The following is a 23,311-nucleotide window of genomic DNA, read 5'->3' on the forward strand; positions in this document are numbered from 1 at the left end:
ACTCACAAGTACATAATACTCACACATACATAATACTCACAAGTACATAATACTCACACGTACATAATACTCACAAGTACATAATACTCACAAGTACATAATACTCACACGTACATAATACTCACAAGTACGTAATACTCACAAGTACATAATACTCACACGTACATAATACTTACAAGTACATAATACTCACAAAGACTCTTGTTGTCATTGGTGGAAAACAATTACATAATACTCACACGTACATAATACACACAAGTGCATGATACTCACAAGTACATAATACTCACAAGTACATAATACTCACACGTACATAATACTCACAAGTACGTAATACTCACAAGTACATAATACTCACACGTACATAATACTCACAAGTACATAATACTCACACGTACATAATACTCACAAAGACTCTTGTTGTCATTGGTGGAAAACAAGTACATAATACACACACGTACATAATACACACAAGTACATAATACTCACAAGTACATAATACTCACACGTACATAATACACACAAGTACATAATACTCACAAAGACTCTTGTTGTCATTGGTGGAAAACAAGTACATAATACTCACACGTACATAATACTCACAAGTACATAATACTCACACGTACATAATACACACAAGTACATAATACTCACACGTACATAATACACACAAGTACATAATACTCACAAGTACATAATACTCACACGTACATAATACACACAAGTACATAATACTCACAAGTACATAATACTCACAAGTACATAATACTCACACATACATAATACACACAAGTACATAATACTCACAAGTACATAATACTCACACGTACATAATACACACAAGTACATAATACACACAAGTACATAATACTCACAAAGACTCTTGTTGTCATTGGTGGAAAACAAGTACATAATACTCACACGTACATAATACTCACAAGTACATAATACTCACACGTACATAATACACACAAGTACATAATACTCACACGTACATAATACACACAAGTACATAATACTCACAAGTACATAATACTCACACGTACATAATACACACAAGTACATAATACTCACAAGTACATAATACTCACAAGTACATAATACTCACACATACATAATACTCACAAGTACATAATACTCACACGTACATAATACACACAAGTATATAATACACACAAGTACATAATACTCACAAAGACTCTTGTTGTCATTGGTGGAAAACAACAAAACACAAAGTACTGTCTCTAGTTAACATTACTCTATATACTCTATATGTATGTATATATATATATATATATATATATATATATATATATATATATATATATATATATATATATGTATATATATATATATATATATATATATATATATATATATGAGAAAAAAAGGTGTTATTGTTGAAGATAAGTTAATAATATTGATATAAATAATGTAGATGAGAAAAAAAGGTGTTATTGTTGAAGATAAGTTAATAATATTGATATAAATAATGTAGATGAGAAAAAAGGTGTTATTGTAGAAGAAAGTGTGCCACGGCCTACTTGACCCTTTAATCTGCTCGCCCCTAATCTGCTGCTCACTCTCTCACTGGCACACACACCTCATTAATATTCAAGGTAGGCCCCGCCCCCTCTCTCACTGGCACACACAGCCATCTTGCCCCTCATTAATATTCAAGGCAGGCCCCGCCCACCACATGTGGCGTGCTGTGACCTGATGTCACCAACGCTGTGTCAGCATTAATGCCGCGGCTCCTGAGCCACATGATCGCCCAGCTGCATACTTGCTGACCCTCACTATTTTTCCGGGAGACTTCCGAATTTCAGTGCCTCTCCCGGAAATCTCCCGGGGCAACAATATTGAGGGTGGGCCTTTAGCGTCCGATTTTACACTATCTGCATGCCGGCACACTCACATGTTGTATGTGAGCTCTGCCCTACACACGTAGGTGACTGCAAAGCATACTTAGTCAACAGCCATACAGGTCACACTGAGGGTGGCCGTATAAACAACTTTAACACTGTTACAAATATGCGCCACACTGTGAACCCACCCCAAACAAGAATGACAAACACATTTCGGGAGAACATCCTCACCGTAACACAACATAAACACAACAGAACAAATACCCAGAATCCCATGCATCCCTAACTCTTCCGGGCCCTGCCCACCTCAACCGACGCACGAAAGGGGGTTTGTGTTTTTATCTAGGATATTTAACTAGAATGTTCTATCTGGGATCTTCTACCTAGGATGTTTAACTAGAATGTTCTATCTAGGATCTTCTATCTAGCATCTTCTATCTAGGATGTTTAACTAGAATGTTCTATCTGGGATCTTCTACCTAGGATGTTTAACTAGAATGTTCTATCTAGGATCTTCTATCTAGCATCTTCTATTTAGGATGTTTCACTAGAATGTTCTATCTAGGATCTTCTATCTAGCATCTTCTATCTAGGATGTTTAACTAGAATGTTCTATCTGGGATCTTCTACCTAGGATGTTTAACTAGAATGTTCTATCTGGGATCTTCTATCTAGCATCTTCTATCTAGGATGTTTAACTAGAATGTTCTATCTGGGATCTTCTACCTAGGATGTTTAACTAGAATGTTCTATCTGGGATCTTCTATCTAGCATCTTCTATCTAGGATGTTTAACTAGAATGTTCTATCTGGGATCTTCTACCTAGGATGTTTAACTAGAATGTTCTATCTAGGATTTTCTATCTAGGATCTTCTATGTAAGTTGTTTAACTAGAATGTTCTATCTGGGATCTTCTACCTCGGATGTTTAACTAGAATGTTCTATCTAGGATCTTCTATCTAGCATCTTCTATCTAGGATGTTTAACTAGAATGTTCTATCTGGGATCTTCTACCTAGGATGTTTAACTAGAATGTTCTATCTAGGATCTTCTACCTAGCATCTTCTATCTAGGATGTTTAACTAGAATGTTCTATCTGGGATCTTCTACCTAGGATGTTTAACTAGAATGTTCTATCTAGGATCTTCTACCTAGCATCTTCTATCTAGGATGTTTAACTAGAATGTTCTATCTGGGATCTTCTACCTAGGATGTTTAACTAGAATGTTCTATCTAGGATCTTTTATCTAGCATCTTCTATCTAGGATGTTTAACTAGAATGTTCTATCTGGGATCTTCTACCTAGGATGTTTAACTAGAATGTTCTATCTAGGATTTTCTATCTAGCATCTTCTATCTAGGATGTTTAACTAGAATGTTCTATCTGGGATCTTCTACCTAGGATGTTTAACTAGAATGTTCTATCTAGGATCTTCTATCTAGCATCTTCTATCTAGGATGTTTAACTAGAATGTTCTATCTAGGAACTTCTATCTAGAATGTTCTATCTAGCATCTTCTATCTAGCACGTTTTATCTAGTATGTTCTATCTAGCATCTCTATCTAGGATGTTTTATCTAGAATGTTTTATCTAGGATCTTCTAGCTAGAATGTTCTATCTAGAATTTACTATCTACGATCTTCTATCTAGGATCCGCTATCTCGGATCTCCTATCTAGATGGTTCTATCGAGAATGTTCTATCTATGATCTTCTATGTAGCTGGGTCTATCTAGGATCTTCTATCTAGATGGTTCTATCGAGAATGTTCTATCTAGCAACTTCCAACTAGGATGTTTTGTCTAGAATTTTCTATCTAGGATCTTCTCTCTAGCATCTTCTCTCTAGGATCTTCTATCTAGAATGTTCTATCTTGGATCTTCTATCTAGGATCTTCTATCGAGGATATTCTATCCAGGATCTTCAATATAGGATCTTCTATCTAGGCTGTTATATCTAATAATAGAAAATAAAGTAATATTGTATCTATCTAGCATCTTCTATCTACGAGGTACTAGCTAGGATCTTCTAACTAATACGTACTATCTAGGAAGTTCTATCTAGGATGTTATATCTAGGATCTTGTATTTAGGATCTTCTATCAAGAATGGCCTATCTAGGATGTTCTATCTAGCATCTTCTATCAAGGAGGTTCTACCTAGGATCCTCTATCTAGGATGTACTATCTATGATGTCCTATCTAGAATCTTCCATCTAGGATGTACTATCGAGGATGTTCTATCTAGCATCTTCTATCAAGAAGGTCTACCTAGGATCCTCTATCTCGGATGTACTATCTATGATGTCCTATCTAGAATCTTCCAGCTAGGATGTACTATCGAGGATGTATTATCTAGCATCTTCTCTCTAGGGTGTACTATCTCGGATGTTCTATCTAGGATTTGTAACTAGGATCTACCACCTAGGAGGTTCTACCTATGAGGTTCTATCTAGGACGTACTATATTGGATATTCTATCTAGCATCTTCTATCTAGGATCTTCTGTAATATTTACATGTAATATTTACAATATGACTGACATATGTGTATGATGTAATATGTACAGTATGACTGACTTATGTGTATCATGTAATATTTACAGTATGACTGATATATTTGTATCACGTAATATTTACAGTATGACTGACATATGTGTATGATGTAATATTTACAGTATGACTGACATATGTGTATGATGTAATATGTACAGTATGACTGACATATGTGTATGATGTAATATATACAGTATGACTGACATGTGTATGATGTAATATGTACAGTATGACTGACATATGTGTATGATGTAATATTTACAGTATGACTGACATATGTGTATGATGTAATATGTACAGTATGACTGACTTATGTGTATGATGTAATATGTACAGTATGACTGACATATGTGTATGATGTAATATTTACAGTATGACTGACATATGTGTATGATGTAATATGTACAGTATGACTGACATATGTGTATGATGTCATATTTACAGTATGACTGACATATGTGTATGATGTAATATATACAGTATGACTGACATGTGTATGATGTAATATGTACAGTATGACTGACATATGTGTATGATGTAATATTTACAGTATGACTGACATATGTGTATGATGTAATATATACAGTATGACTGACATGTGTATGATGTAATATGTACAGTATGACTGACATATGTGTATGATGTAATATTTACAGTATGACTGACATATGTGTATGATGTAATATATACAGTATGACTGACATGTGTATGATGTAATATGTACAGTATGACTGACATATGTGTATGATGTAATATTTACAGTATGACTGACATATGTGTATGATGTAATATGTACAGTATGACTGACATATGTGTATGATGTAATATGTACAGTATGACTGACTTATGTGTATGATGTAATATGTACAGTATGACTGACATATGTGTATGATGTAATATTTACAGTATGACTGACATATGTGTATGATGTAATATGTACAGTATGACTGACATATGTGTATGATGTCATATTTACAGTATGACTGACATATGTGTATGATGTAATATTTACAGTATGACTGACATATGTGTATGATGTAATATTTACAGTATTTCAGACTGTATGTGAGTTCGGTGTGAGCAAAGTGATATTTTCCCATGGTCACATCTTGTCCTTGTGTCAACTACATGTTTTATTTGTGTTGGCTCCTTCTCTCCTTCTCTCCTTCTCTCCTCTATATATGTTTATATTTATATCTATTTGCGTTGCCACACCTTCACTTATTGCATCATTCTTCACTCATTCATGTTGTCACCTTCACTTATTGCATCATTCTTCACTCATTCATGTTGTCACCTTCACTTATTGTAACATTATTCACTCATTCATGTTGTCACCAGTTTGCAAGAAGTGATGACTGTGATACTTGTGTGATTATGATACAGTTGTGACTATGATTCAGTTGGGATTATGATACTATGATACATTTGTGACTATGATACAGTTGTGATTATGATACTATGATACCGTTGGAATTATGATAGTATGATACATTTGTGACTATGATAGAGTTGTGATTATGATACTATGATACAGTTGGTATTATGATAGTATGATACATTTGTGACTATGATTCAATTGGGATTATGATACTATGATACAGTTGTGATTATGATAGTATGATACAGTTGGAATTATGATAGTATAATACATTTGTGACTATGATACAGTTGTGATTATGATATTTTGATACAGTTGGGATTATGATATTATGATACAGTTGTGATTATGATAGTATGATACATTTGTGACTATGATTCAATTGGGATTATGATTGTATGATACAGTTGGGATTATGATAGTATGATACAGTTTCAATTATGATAGTATGATACATTTGTGACTATGATACAGTTGTGATTATGATATGATACAGTTGTGATTATGATGCTATGATACAGTTGTGATTATGATAGTATGATACATTTGTGACAATGATTCAGTTGGGATTATGATAGTATGATACAGTTGGAATTATGATAGTATGATACAGTTGTGACTATGATACAGTTGGGATTATGATACTATGATACAGTTGGGATTATGATAGTATGATAAAATTGTGACTATGATACAGTTGGGATTATGATAGTATGATACAGTTGTGATTATGATACTATGATACAATTGTGATTATGATATGATACAGTTGTGACTATGATACAGTTGTGATTATGATACTATGATACAGTTGTTATTATGATACAGTTGTGATTATGATACTATGATACAGTTGGGATTCTGATTGTATGATACAGTTGTGATTATGATACAGTTGTGATTATGATACTATGATACAGTTGGAATTATGATAGTATGATACATTTGTGACTATGATAGAGTTGTGATTATGATACTATGATACAGTTGGTATTATGATAGTATGATACATTTGTGACTATGATTCAATTGGGATTATGATACTATGATACAGTTGTGATTATGATAGTATGATACAGTTGGAATTATGATAGTATAATACATTTGTGACTATGATACAGTTGTGATTATGATATTTTGATACAGTTGGGATTATGATATTATGATACAGTTGTGATTATGATAGTATGATACATTTGTGACTATGATTCAATTGGGATTATGATTGTATGATACAGTTGGGATTATGATAGTATGATACAGTTTCAATTATGATAGTATGATACATTTGTGACTATGATACAGTTGTGATTATGATATGATACAGTTGTGATTATGATGCTATGATACAGTTGTGATTATGATAGTATGATACATTTGTGACAATGATTCAGTTGGGATTATGATAGTATGATACAGTTGAAATTATGATAGTATGATACAGTTGTGACTATGATACAGTTGGGATTATGATACTATGATACAGTTGGGATTATGATAGTATGATAAAATTGTGACTATGATACAGTTGGGATTATGATAGTATGATACAGTTGTGATTATGATACTATGATACAATTGTGATTATGATATGATACAGTTGTGACTATGATACAGTTGTGATTATGATACTATGATACAGTTGTTATTATGATACAGTTGTGATTATGATACTGTGATACAGTTGGGATTCTGATTGTATGATACAGTTGTGATTATGATGCAGTTGTGATTATGATACTATGATACAGTTGGGATTATGATAGTATGATACAGTTGTGGTTATGATACTATGATACAGTTGTGACTATGATACAGTTGTGATTATGATACTATGATACAGTTTTGATTATGATACTATGATACAGTTGGGATTATGATAGTATGATACAGTTGTGATTATGATATGATACAGTTTTGATTATGATACTATGATACAGTTTTGATTATGATACTATGATACAGTTGGGATTATGATAGTATGATACAATTGTGATTATGATATGATACAGTTGTGAGTATGATACTATAATACAGTGGTGATTATGATATTATGATACAGTTGTGATTTTGATACTATGATATAGTTGGGATTATGAAAGTATGATACAGTTGGGATTATGATACTATAATACAGTTGTGACTATGATACATTTGTGATTATGATATGACACAGTTGTGACTATGATACAGTTGTGATTATGATACTATGATGCAGTTGTGATTATGATACTATGATACAGTTGGGATTATGATATTATGATACAGTTGTGATTATGATAATATGATACAGTTGTAATTATGATACTATGATACAGTTGTGATTATGATACAGTTGTTAGGCTGTTGTGATACAATTGTGATTATGATACTATGATACAGTTGTGATTATGATAGTATGATACAGTTGTGACTATGATACAGTTGTGATTATGATACTATGATACAGTTGTTATTATGATACAGTTGTGATTATGATACTGTGATACAGTTGGGATTCTGTTTGTATGATACAGTTGTGATTATGATGCAGTTGTGATTATGATACTATGATACAGTTGGGATTATGATAGTATGATACAGTTGTGGTTATGATACAGTTGTGACTATGATACAGTTGTGATTATGATACTATGATACAGTTTTGATTATGATACTATGATACAGTTGGGATTATGATAGTATGATACAGTTGTGATTATGATATGATACAGTTTTGATTATGATACTATGATACAGTTTTGATTATGATACTATGATACAGTTGGGATTATGATAGTATGATACAGTTGTGATTATGATATGATACAGTTGTGAGTATGATACTATAATACAGTGGTGATTATGATATTATGATACAGTTGTGATTTTGATACTATGATATAGTTGGGATTATGAAAGTATGATACAGTTGGGATTATGATACTATAATACAGTTGTGACTATGATACATTTGTGATTATGATATGACACAGTTGTGACTATGATACAGTTGTGATTATGATACTATGATGCAGTTGTTATTATGATACTATGATATAGTTGGGATTATGATATTATGATACAGTTGTGATTATGATACTACGATACAGTTAAGATTATGATAGTATGATACAGTTGTGACTATGATACAGTTGTGATTATGATACTACGATACAGTTGGGATTATGATAGTGTGATACAGTTGTGATTATGATACAGTTGTGACTATGATACAGTTGTGATTATGATGCTATGATACAATTGTGATTATAATACAGTTGTGATTATGATACTAAAATGCAGTTGTGATTATGATACAGTTGATTTTATGATACTATGATACGGTTGTGATTATGATATTGTGATACAGTTGTGATAATGATACTATGATACAGTTGTGACTATGATACAGTTGTGATTAGGATACTATACTACAGTTGTGATTATAATACAGTTGTGATTATGATACTATGATACAGTTGTGATTATGATACTATGATACCGTTATGATAATAAGATACAGTTGTTATTATGATACAGTCGTGACTATGATACAGTTGTGATTATGATAATATTATACATTTGTGATCATGATAATATGATACAGTTGTAATTATGATACTATGATACAGTTTTGATTATGATACAGTTGTGATTATGATACAGTTGTTAGGATGTTGTGATACAATTGTGATTATGATACTATGATACAGTTGTGATTATGATAGTATGATACAGTTGTGATTATGATACAGTCGTTATGATAATATGATACAGTTGTAATTATGATACTTTGATACAGTTGTGATTATGATACTATGATACAGTTGTGATTATGATATAGTTGTGATTATGATTCTATGATACAGTTGTGATTATGATACAGTTGTGACTATGATACAGTTGTGACTATGATGCAGTTGTGACTATGATACTACGATACAGTGACTGTGATGATATCTTACAATCATGCTAAAATAGAGGATGTATTATAAGGTGTATGCTAACAAAGACTTTACTTTGTCCTCACTAAAGTCTTTTATCCTTCACACTGACTCACTTCTATGAAACTAAACTGCTGTTTTGATGACCTCATGTCCACTAAACACCTCACCTTGGAGGAGAAATCATCATTAACCACAACTATTGACCTTAAGCATAAATATAACTTACATGCTAACATTATATTTTGACATCATGTGAGGTCAGCAACATTATGACATGATCATAGCCACCTGAGCCACATGCTAACATGTTCCATGTCGGCCACAGGGGGCGCCACCTTGGTCTTGTAGTTGTAGTTGTGTCATCAGATGAAAGATCAAGAAATGTCAGGAAGTGCATCATTACAGCCCCGCCCCCTTCTTACCATCGCCCACTTCCCAGCATGCAGCTGTGCATGAGGTCATGCCGCCCACTTCCTGTCCCACATCAAAGTGCAGGTGAAGCTGCTGGAAGTGGGCGTGGCTACACAGACATCAAAGAACTCTACTTTCTGCTAACTCCACGGTTACATACTACCTGATATCACCTGATACTACTGTCTGATATCACCTAATACTACTGTCTGATTTCACATGATACTACTACCTGATATCACCTGATACTACTGTCTGATGTAGTACCTGATACTACTGTCTGATATCACCTGATACTACTGTCTGATATCACATGATACTACTGTCTGATGCACTACCTGATACTACTGTCTGATATCACCTGATACTACTGCCTGATATCACCTGATACTACTGTCTGATGTACTACCTGATACTGCTGTCTGATATCACCTGATACTACTGTCTGATATCACATGATACTACTACCTGATATCACCTGATACTACTGTCTGATATCACCTGATACTATTGTCTGATGTACTACCTGATATCACCTGATACTACTGTCTGATATCACCTGATACTATTGTCTGATGGTATTACCTGATATCACCTGATACTACTGTCTGATATCACCTGATACTACTGTCTGATATCACCTAATACTGCTGTCTGATATCACCTGATACTACTGTCTGATATCACCTGATACAACTACCTGATATCACCTGATACTACTGTCTGATATCACCTGATACTACTGTCTGATATCATCTGATACTACTGTCTGATGTACTACCTGATACTACTGTCTGATGTACTACCAGATTCTACTGTCTGATATCACCTGATACTACTACCTGATATCACCTGATACTATTGTCTGATGTACTCTCTGATATCACCTGATAATACTGTCTGATATCACCTGATACTATTGTATGATGGTATTACCTGATATCACCTGATACTACTGTCTGATATCACCTGATACTATTGTCTGATGGTATTACCTGATATCACCTCATACTACTGTCTGATATCACCTGATACTATTGTCTGATGGTACTACCCGATAGCACCTGATATCACCTGATACTACTACCTGATATTACCGGATACTACTACCTGATATCACCTGATACTACTGCCTGATATCACCTGATACTACAATCTGATGGTACTACTTGATATCACTTGATACTACTGTCTGATGATACTACCTGATATTACCTGATACTACTACCTGATGCCACCTGATACTACTACCTGATGTCACCTGACACTACCTGATATCACCTAATAATATCTGATATAACCCGATAGCACCTGATATCACCTGATGCTACTACCTGATATTACTTGATACTACTACCTGATATCACCTAATACTACTGCCTGATATCACCTGATACTACAGTCTGATGGTACTACTTGATATCACTTGATACTACTGTCTGATGATACTACCTGATATCACCTGATACTACTACCTGATATTACCTGATACTACTACCTGATATTACCTAATACTACGAACTGATGTCACCTGACACTACCCGATATCACCTAATAATATCTGATACAACCCGATAGCACCTGATATCACCTGATACTACTACCTGGTATTACCTAATACTACTACCTGATGTCACCTGACACTACCCGATATCACCTAATAATGTCTGATATAACCTGATATCACCTGATGCTACTACCTGATATTACCTGATACTACTACCTGATATCACCTGATACTACAGTCTGATGGTACTACTTGATATCACTTGATACTACTGTCTGATGATACTACCTGATATCACCTGATACTACTACCTGATATTACCTGATACTACTACCTGATATTACCTAATACTACGAACTGATGTCACCTGATACTACCCGATATCACCTAATAATATCTGATACAACCCGATAGCACCTGATATCACCTGATACTACTACCTGGTATTACCTAATACTACTACCTGATGTCACCTGACACTACCCGATATCACCTAATAATGTCTGATATAACCTGATATCACCTGATGCTACTACCTGATATTACCTGATACTACTACCTGATATCACCTGATACTACAGTCTGATGGTACTACTTGATATCACTTGATACTACTGTCTGATGATACTACCTGATATCACCTGATACTACTACCTGATGTTACCTGATACTACTACCTGATATTACCTAATACTACGAACTGATGTCACCTGATACTACCTGATATCACCTAATAATATCTGATGTCCCCTGATACTACATATTATCACTTAATAATATTACCTGATATCAACTGATGCTAGCTGATACTACATCAAACTACGTGGAAGAAATGGGACCCTGCTTGGCACTCAGCATCAAGAGTTGGAATTGGGGGTTAAAATCACCAAAATGATTCCCGAGCGCGGCCACCGCTGCTGCTCGCTGCTCCCCTCACCTCCCAGGAGGTGGAAGAAGGGTGATGGGTCAAATGCAGAGAATAATGTCACCACACCTAGTGTGTGTTTGACAATCATTGGTACTTTAACTTTACTTGATATCACATTATACTACCTGATAATAATATCTGATACCACCTGAGATTACGTGATACCACCGTGATGTCAGCTGACATTCCGAGGGGAAGCAGGAAGTACTTAAGTCCATGATGAACACTTGTCACACATTCTCCCAGTGAGGAGAAGTTTATGATGCAGTCTTTATTGCACTGATCTTATCAGATGCCCTGTGGGATGTATGCTGGTGGTCTGCTGGGGCCTATGTGAGCTACATGCTAACAGGACATTTGTTCCTCAGGTTGTTGGAATGCTGTGCTGGTCCTGGTTTGGACCATAAACAGATGAGTGGGTCATAAGGTCGGGGGAGGGGTGTGAGCAGATGTTCTAGAATAGATGGTAGGTCCAATGTTCTCCAGTGTGCTTGCTAGAACATTGACTGAAGTGTTGTGAGCAGCAAACATGGACAACAAACATATCCTCATCACTCATGACTGACACATGCCTGTGTTCCCAGGCTGGCTTGTGGGCGTGGCAGGGGGCGGGGCTTAGCTCCTGTCTGGACAAATTACAAGGGAGAAGCATGATTGTGGCCTGCAGGGCTGCCAGAAGTTCCTTGATGGATGATGATGTCATCAACACGCCTCAGGATTAGTGGACATGAAAATAGGGCGGGGTCACACCAGCTGGTCCTCAGTAGGGTGGGAATGTGATTATAGTTCATGTTTATAATTATTATTAATAATCTTATTACAAATCATGTGTATAATCCATCCATCCATCCATTTTCTACCGCTTATTCCTTTCGGGGTCGCGGGGGGCGCTGGAGCCTATCTCAGCTACAATCGGGCGGAAGGCGGGGTACACCCTGGACAAGTCGCCACCTCATCACAGGGCCAATATCATTATTAATAATCTTATTACAGTTCATGTGTATAATCATTAATATTCATATTACAGTTCATGTGTATAATCATTAATAATAATCTTATTACAGTTCATGTGCACAATCATTATTAATAATCATGTTACAGTTCATGTGTATAATCATTATTAATAATCATGTTACAGTTCATGTGTATAATTATTATTAACAATCATATTACAGTTCATATGTATAATCATTATTATTAATCATATTACAGTACATGTGTATTATTATTATTAATAATATTATTACAGTTCATGTGTATAATCATTATTAATAATCATGTTACAGTTCATGTGTATAATTATTATTAACAATCATATTACAGTTCATATGTATAATCATTATTATTAATCATATTACAGTACATGTGTATTATTATTATTAATAATATTATTACAGTTCATGTGTATAATCATTATTAATAATCATGTTACAGTTCATGTGTATAATTATTATTAATAATCATATTACAGTTCATGTCTATAATCATTATTATTAATCATATTACAGTTCATGTGTATACTTATTATTAATAATCATGTTACAGTTCATGTGCATAATTGTTATGAATAATTATGTTACAATACATGTGCATAATTATTATTAATAATCATATTAAAGTTCATGTGTATAATTATTATTAATAATCGTATTACAGTTCATGTATATAATTATTATTAATGTGCATAATTATTAATAATCATATTACAGTTCATGTGCGTAATTATTATTATTATTAATGTGTGTAATAATAATAATTATTAATCATATTACAGTTAATTTTTATAATTATTATTAATGATCATATTACAGTTCATGTGCATAATAATAATTATTATTAAAATGTGTATAATCATTATTAGTAATCAAATTACAGTTCATGTGCATAATAATTGTTATTATTAATGTGTATAATCATTATTAATGATCATATTACAGTTCATGTGCATAATAATAATGATTATTAAAATGTGTATAATCATTATTAGTAATCATATTACAGTTCATGTGCATAATAATTGTTATTATTAATGTGTATAATCATTATTAATAATCATATTACAGTTTATGTTTATAATTATTATTAATAATCATATAACAATCCATGTGCATAATAATTATTATCATTAGTGTGTATAATCATTTTTATTAATAGTATTACAGTTCATGTTTATAATTATTATTATAATCATATTACAGTTCATGTGCATAATTATTATTATTATTAATGTGTATAATCATTATTAATAATCATATTACTGTAAAAAGGTGCGTAGTCTTCTTGTAATGCAGATATTGGATATGTGTATGTGAATAAAATACTACATAAATATTGAAAATACTACATAAATATTATGTTTACCACAAATATGATTTGTAGTTAGAGGACCTCATCATCTCATTTGCATAATCAGCATGACCCAAATCTGTGTGTGTGTGTGTGTGTGTGTGTGTGTGTGTGTGTGTGTGTGTGTGTGTGTGTGTGTGTGTGTGTGTGTGTGTGTGTGTGTGTGTGTGTGTGTGTGTGTGTGTGTGTGTGTGTGTGCATAACTAGTAGAGGGGCAGTGCCATCTAGTGGACAGAGTAGTAAACACAGCATGTGTGAGCAGGAAAACATTCATTTAACAATGATCAATTAATAATCAAGATAAGGTGAAATATTTAAAGTCCTAAATGATGTCCTAGTCAGACTTTGTGGACATGACTGTGGTCTAAGAGTACTAATTGTTGTCTCCTTACAGCTGTTGTGGTCTAAGAGTACTAATTGTTGTCTCCTTACAGCTGTTGTGGTCTAAGAGTACTAATTGTTGTCTCCTTACAGCTGTTGTGGTCTAAGAGTACTAATTGTTGTCTCCTTACAGCTGTTGTGGTCTAGGAGTACTAATTGTTGTCTCCTTACAGCTGTTGTGGTCTAGGAGTACTAATTGTTGTCTCCTTACAGCTGTTGTGGTCTAAGAGTACTAATTGTTGTCTCCTTACAGCTGTTGTGGTCTAAGAGTACTAATTGTTGTCTCCTTACAGCTGTTGTGGTCTAAGAGTACTAATTGTTGTCTCCTTACAGCTGTTGTGGTCTAAGAGTACTAATTGTTGTCTCCTTACAGCTGTTGTGGTCTAGGAGTACTAATTGTTGTCTCCTTACAGCTGTTGTGGTCTAGGAGTACTAATTGTCGTCTCCTTACAGCTGTTGTGGTCTAAGAGTACTAATTGTCGTCTCCTTACAGCTGTTGTGGTCTAAGAGTACTAATTGTTGTCTCCTTACAGCTGTTGTGGTCTAAGAGTACTAATTGTTGTCTCCTTACAGCTGTTGTGGTCTCGGAGTACTAATTGTTGTCTCCTTACAGCTGTTGTGGTTTCAGAGTACTAATTGTTGTCTCCTTACAGCTGTTGTGGTCTAAGAGTACTAGTTGTTGTCTCCTTACAGCTGTTGTGGTCTCAGAGTACCAACTGTTGTCTCCTTACAGCTGTTGTGGTCTCAGAGTACTAATTGTTGTCTCCTTACAGCTGTTGTGGTCTAAGAGTACTAATTGTTGTCTCCTTACAGCTGTTGTGGTCTAAGAGTACTAATTGTTGTCTCCTTACAGCTGTTGTGGTCTAAGAGTACTAATTGTTGTCTCCTTACAGCTGTTGTGGTCTAAGAGTACTAATTGTTGTCTCCTTACAGCTGTTGTGGTCTAGGAGTACTAATTGTTGTCTCCTTACAGCTGTTGTGGTCTAAGAGTACTAATTGTCGTCTCCTTACAGCTGTTGTGGTCTAAGAGTACTAATTGTCGTCTCCTTACAGCTGTTGTGGTCTAAGAGTACTAATTGTCGTCTCCTTACAGCTGTTGTGGTCTAAGAGTACTAATTGTCGTCTCCTTACAGCTGTTGTGGTCTAAGAGTACTAATTGTCGTCTCCTTACAGCTGTTGTGGTCTAAGAGTACTAATTGTTGTCTCCTTACAGCTGTTGTGGTCTAAGAGTACTAATTGTTGTCTCCTTACAGCTGTTGTGGTCTAAGAGTACTAATTGTTGTCTCCTTACAGCTGTTGTGGTCTAAGAGTACTAATTGTTGTCTCCTTACAGCTGTTGTGGTCTAAGAGTACTAATTGTTGTCTCCTTACAGCTGTTGTGGTCTAAGAGTACTAATTGTTGTCTCCTTACAGCTGTTGTGGTCTAGGAGTACTAATTGTCGTCTCCTTACAGCTGTTGTGGTCTAAGAGTACTAATTGTCGTCTCCTTACAGCTGTTGTGGTCTAAGAGTACTAATTGTCGTCTCCTTACAGCTGTTGTGGTCTAAGAGTACTAATTGTCGTCTCCTTACAGCTGTTGTGGTCTAAGAGTACTAATTGTTGTCTCCTTACAGCTGTTGTGGTCTAAGAGTACTAATTGTTGTCTCCTTACAGCTGTTGTGGTCTAAGAGTACTAATTGTTGTCTCCTTACAGCTGTTGTGGTCTAAGAGTACTAATTGTTGTCTCCTTACAGCTGTTGTGGTCTAAGAGTACTAATTGTTGTCTCCTTACAGTTGTTGTGGTCTAAGAGTACTAATTGTTGTCTCCTTACAGCTGTTGTGGTCTAGGAGTACTAATTGTTGTCTCCTTACAGCTGTTGTGGTCTAAGAGTACTAATTGTCGTCTCCTTACAGCTGTTGTGGTCTAAGAGTACTAATTGTCGTCTCCTTACAGCTGTTGTGGTCTAAGAGTACTAATTGTCGTCTCCTTACAGCTGTTGTGGTCTAAGAGTACTAATTGTCGTCTCCTTACAGCTGTTGTGGTCTAAGAGTACTAATTGTCGTCTCCTTACAGCTGTTGTGGTCTAAGAGTACTAATTGTTGTCTCCTTACAGCTGTTGTGGTCTAAGAGTACTAATTGTTGTCTCCTTACAGCTGTTGTGGTCCAAGAGTACTAATTGTTGTCTCCTTACAGCTGTTGTGGTCTAAGAGTACTAATTGTTGTCTCCTTACAGCTGTTGTGGTCCAAGAGTACTAATTGTTGTCTCCTTACAGCTGTTGTGGTCTAAGAGTACTAATTGTTGTCTCCTTACAGCTGTTGTGGTCTAAGAGTACTAATTGTTGTCTCCTTACAGCTGTTGTGGTCTAAGAGTACTAATTGTTGTCTCCTTACAGCTGTTGTGGTCTAAGAGTACTAATTGTTGTCTCCTTACAGCTGTTGTGGTCTAGGAGTACTAATTGTCGTCTCCTTACAGCTGTTGTGGTCTAAGAGTACTAATTGTCGTCTCCTTACAGCTGTTGTGGTCTAAGAGTACTAATTGTCGTCTCCTTACAGCTGTTGTGGTCTAAGAGTACTAATTGTCGTCTCCTTACAGCTGTTGTGGTCTAAGAGTACTAATTGTTGTCTCCTTACAGCTGTTGTGGTATAAGAGTACTAATTGTTGTCTCCTTACAGCTGTTGTGGTCTAAGAGTACTAATTGTTGTCTCCTTACAGCTGTTGTGGTCTAAGAGTACTAATTGTTGTCTCCTTACAGCTGTTGTGGTCTAAGAGTACTAATTGTTGTCTCCTTACAGCTGTTGTGGTCTAAGAGTACTAATTGTCGTCTCCTTACAGCTGTTGTGGTCTAAGAGTACTAATTGTCGTCTCCTTACAGCTGTTGTGGTCTAAGAGTACTAATTGTCGTCTCCTTACAGCTGTTGTGGTCTAAGAGTACTAATTGTCGTCTCCTTACAGCTGTTGTGGTCTAAGAGTACTAATTGTTGTCTCCTTACAGCTGTTGTGGTCTAAGAGTACTAATTGTTGTCTCCTTACAGCTGTTGTGGTCTAAGAGTACTAATTGTTGTCTCCTTACAGCTGTTGTGGTCTAAGAGTACTAATTGTTGTCTCCTTACAGCTGTTGTGGTCTAAGAGTACTAATTGTTGTCTCCTTACAGCTGTTGTGGTCTAAGAGTACTAATTGTTGTCTCCTTACAGCTGTTGTGGTCTAAGAGTACTAATTGTTGTCTCCTTACAGCTGTTGTGGTCTAGGAGTACTAATTGTCGTCTCCTTACAGCTGTTGTGGTCTAAGAGTACTAATTGTCGTCTCCTTACAGCTGTTGTGGTCTAAGAGTACTAATTGTCGTCTCCTTACAGCTGTTGTGGTCTAAGAGTACTAATTGTCGTCTCCTTACAGCTGTTGTGGTCTAAGAGTACTAATTGTCGTCTCCTTACAGCTGTTGTGGTCTAAGAGTACTAATTGTTGTCTCCTTACAGCTGTTGTGGTCTAAGAGTACTAATTGTTGTCTCCTTACAGCTGTTGTGGTCTAAGAGTACTAATTGTTGTCTCCTTACAGCTGTTGTGGTCTAAGAGTACTAATTGTTGTCTCCTTACAGTTGTTGTGGTCTAAGAGTACTAATTGTTGTCTCCTTACAGCTGTTGTGGTCTAGGAGTACTAATTGTTGTCTCCTTACAGCTGTTGTGGTCTAAGAGTACTAATTGTCGTCTCCTTACAGCTGTTGTGGTCTAAGAGTACTAATTGTCGTCTCCTTACAGCTGTTGTGGTCTAAGAGTACTAATTGTCGTCTCCTTACAGCTGTTGTGGTCTAAGAGTACTAATTGTCGTCTCCTTACAGCTGTTGTGGTCTAAGAGTACTAATTGTCGTCTCCTTACAGCTGTTGTGGTCTAAGAGTACTAATTGTCGTCTCCTTACAGCTGTTGTGGTCTAAGAGTACTAATTGTTGTCTCCTTACAGCTGTTGTGGTCCAAGAGTACTAATTGTTGTCTCCTTACAGCTGTTGTGGTCCAAGAGTACTAATTGTTGTCTCCTTACAGCTGTTGTGGTCCAAGAGTACTAATTGTTGTCTCCTTACAGCTGTTGTGGTCTAAGAGTACTAATTGTTGTCTCCTTACAGCTGTTGTGGTCTAAGAGTACTAATTGTTGTCTCCTTACAGCTGTTGTGGTCTAAGAGTACTAATTGTTGTCTCCTTACAGTTGTTGTGGTCTAAGAGTACTAATTGTTGTCTCCTTACAGCTGTTGTGGTCTAGGAGTACTAATTGTTGTCTCCTTACAGCTGTTGTGGTCTAAGAGTACTAATTGTCGTCTCCTTACAGCTGTTGTGGTCTAAGAGTACTAATTGTCGTCTCCTTACAGCTGTTGTGGTCTAAGAGTACTAATTGTCGTCTCCTTACAGCTGTTGTGGTCTAAGAGTACTAATTGTTGTCTCCTTACAGCTGTTGTGGTATAAGAGTACTAATTGTTGTCTCCTTACAGCTGTTGTGGTCTAAGAGTACTAATTGTTGTCTCCTTACAGCTGTTGTGGTCTAAGAGTACTAATTGTTGTCTCCTTACAGCTGTTGTGGTCTAAGAGTACTAATTGTTGTCTCCTTACAGCTGTGTCCAACCTGGACGTGGAGAGCAAGCTGACGTGTCACTACAGAGCTCCTTGGCACAAGCAGAGGAACTTGTTGAGATCCTCCACCCGACCTGCTTGTGTGCAAGACCTGCACCGCCTGGCACACCTGCACCAAGGTCCCACACCATCCAGCTTTCTCATGGCACACACAGCATTACAGCTTTCTCATGGCACACACATCATTACAGCTTTCTCATGTCACACACATCATAACAACTTTCTCATGGCACACACATCATAACAGCTTTCTCATGTCACACACATAACAACTTTCTCATGGCACACACATCATAACAACTTTCTCATGGCACACACATCATAACAACTTTCTCATGGCGCACACATCATTACAACTTTCTCATGGCACACACATCATAACAACTTTCTCATGGCACACACATCATAACAACTTTCTCATGGCGCACACATCATTACAACTTTCTCATGGCACACACATCATAACAACTTTCTCATGGCACACACATAACAATTTTCTCATGGCACACATAATTTCAACTTTCTCATGTCACACACATAACTTTCTCATGTTACACGGATCATAACTTTCTCATGGCACACACATCATAACAACTTTCTCATGGCACACACACACCATAACAACTTCCTCATGGCACACACAACAGAAGAACTTTCTCATGGCACACACAACATTACAACTTTCTCATGGCAGACAAACATATTTTTCACATGGCACACAACATTACAACTTTCTCATGGCACACACATAACAACTTTCTCAGGGCACACACATCATAAGAGGTTTCTCATGGCACACACATCATAACAACTTTCTCATGGCACACACATAATAAGAGGTTTCTCATGGCACACACACATAACAACTTTCTCATGGCACACACATCATTACAACGTTCTCATGGCACACACATCATAACAACTTTTTCATGGCACACACATAACAACTTTCTCATGGCACACACAACTTTGCAACTTTCTCATGGCACACACATCATTACAACTTTCTCATGGCACACACATCATAACAACTTTTTCATGGCACACACATATCATTACAACTTTCTCATGGCACAAACGCATAACCACTTTCTCATGGCACACACATCAGAACAGCTTTCTCATGTCACACACATAACAACTTTCTCATGTCACACACATCACAACAGCTTTCTCATGGCACACACATCATAACAGCTTTCTTATGTCACACACACATAACAACTTTCTCATGGCACACACATAACAACTTTCTCATGGCACACACATAAATTTCTCATGGCACGCACAACTTTGCAACTTTCCAATGGCACACACATCATAACAACTTTCTCATGGCACACACATCATAACAGCTTTCTCATGTCACACACATAACAACTTTCTCATGGCACACACATCATAACAACTTTCTCATGTCACACACATCATAACAACTTTCTCATGGCACACACAACATAAGAACTTTTTCATGGCACACACAACATTACAACTTTCTCATGGCAGACAAACATATTTTTCACATGGCACACAACATTACAACTTTCTCATGGCACACACATCATTACAACTTTCTCATGGGACACACATAACAACTTTCTCATGGCACACACATCCTAAGAGGTTTCTCATGGCACACACATCATAATAACTTTCTCATGGCACACACATCCTAAGAGGTTTCTCTTGGCACACACATCAGAACAACTTTCTCATGGCACAAACATACATTTCTCATGGCACACACAACATTGCAACTTTCCAATGGCACACACATCATAACAACTTTCTCATGTCACACACATCATTACAACTTTCTCATGGCACACACATAAAAACTTTCTCATGGCACACACATCATAACAACTTTCTCATGGCACACACATCATAACAACTTTCTCATGGCACACACAACATAACAGCTTTCTCATGGCACACATAACAACTTTCTAATGGCACACACATCATAACAACTTTCTCATGGCACACACATCTGTATTAACATGATTACAATAACATGAGTATAATAACATGATCATAATAAAATAATTATAATAATATAAATGTATTAATATGATTATAATAACATAATTATAATAATATAAATGTATTAACATGATTATAATAAAATAATTATAATAATATAAATGTATTAATATGATTATAATAAAATAATTGTAATAATATAAATTATTAACATGATTATAATAACATAATTATAATAATATAAATGTATTAACATGATTATAATAATATAAATGTATTAACATTATTATAATAACATAATTATAATAATATAAATGCATTAATATGATTATAATTATAATAATATAAATGTATTAACATGATTATAATAACATAATTATAATAATATAAATGTATTAACATGATTATAATAATATAAATGTATTAACATTATTATAATAACATAATTATAATAATATAAATGCATTAATATGATTATAATTATAATAATATAAATGTATTAACATGATTATAATAACATAATTATAATAATATAAATGTATTAACATGATTATAATAACATAATTATAATAATATAAATGTATTAACATGATTATAATAACATGCTAAAGTTGTCAGCTGTGGGACTTTACTGATGTCACTCTGCCCCCTGGTGGCTGTAAGTCTGTCATTACAGCCTTAATAGTACTATTATAATAAAAGGACATTTCACTACATTTGCTGGTTAGTAAGAAGTACTATTGTATACTATTGTGTACTTTTGACATATACACAATAACTGTGTACTTGTCCAATGTAACCATGTAACATTAAGGAGTGGGACAGGAGGACACACACATTAGCAACACTAGAATAGCTATATGAGCTACATGCTAACATTACATTTTAACATCATGCTAAAACGTCATAAAAGATGTGTGAATATGTCCTCATGTGTAGTTGTTGTTGTTGTTGTTACAGACCATCAGAGCAGACCATCGTGCAGCAGGGAGCGCCGTGTCACCATCTCCATCTCTGCTCTACCACCCATGTCCATCTACCCATCTACACTTGTTGCACGCAGGAAAGGAAAGAAAGGTGCACGCTGGACATCGGTGAGACACTACACTGATCTACAAACATGTACATATACACACACACACACACATATACTGTACATGTACATATACACACATATACATGTACATATACACACATATACATATACACACACATATATATATACACACATATACATGTACATATACACACATATACATATACACACATATACATATACATATACATACATACACACATATACATATACATACATGTACATATACATACATACACACACATATACATATACATATACACACATATACATATACATATACACACATATACATATACACACATATACATGTACATATACACACATACATATAC

At 35.2% G+C, this 23,311-nt stretch overlaps 1 protein-coding gene across 3 annotated transcripts in view; it reads left to right on the top strand.

Moving 5' to 3' along the window:
- nhsa (Nance-Horan syndrome a (congenital cataracts and dental anomalies)) overlaps positions 1-23,311 on the top strand; it is a 150,791-nt gene that overhangs the window by 86,762 nt on the left and 40,718 nt on the right. For all 3 annotated transcript variants that reach the window (XM_061977506.2, XM_061977505.2, XM_061977507.2), the window contains 2 exons: positions 19,876-20,013; positions 22,841-22,974. In XM_061977506.2, the coding sequence (XP_061833490.2) occupies positions 19,876-20,013; positions 22,841-22,974 (272 nt within the window). The remainder of the gene's footprint in view (positions 1-19,875; positions 20,014-22,840; positions 22,975-23,311) is intronic.

Source organism: Nerophis lumbriciformis, linkage group LG18, assembly GCF_033978685.3.
Source record: "Nerophis lumbriciformis linkage group LG18, RoL_Nlum_v2.1, whole genome shotgun sequence".
NCBI classification, from domain to species: Eukaryota; Metazoa; Chordata; class Actinopteri; order Syngnathiformes; family Syngnathidae; genus Nerophis; species Nerophis lumbriciformis.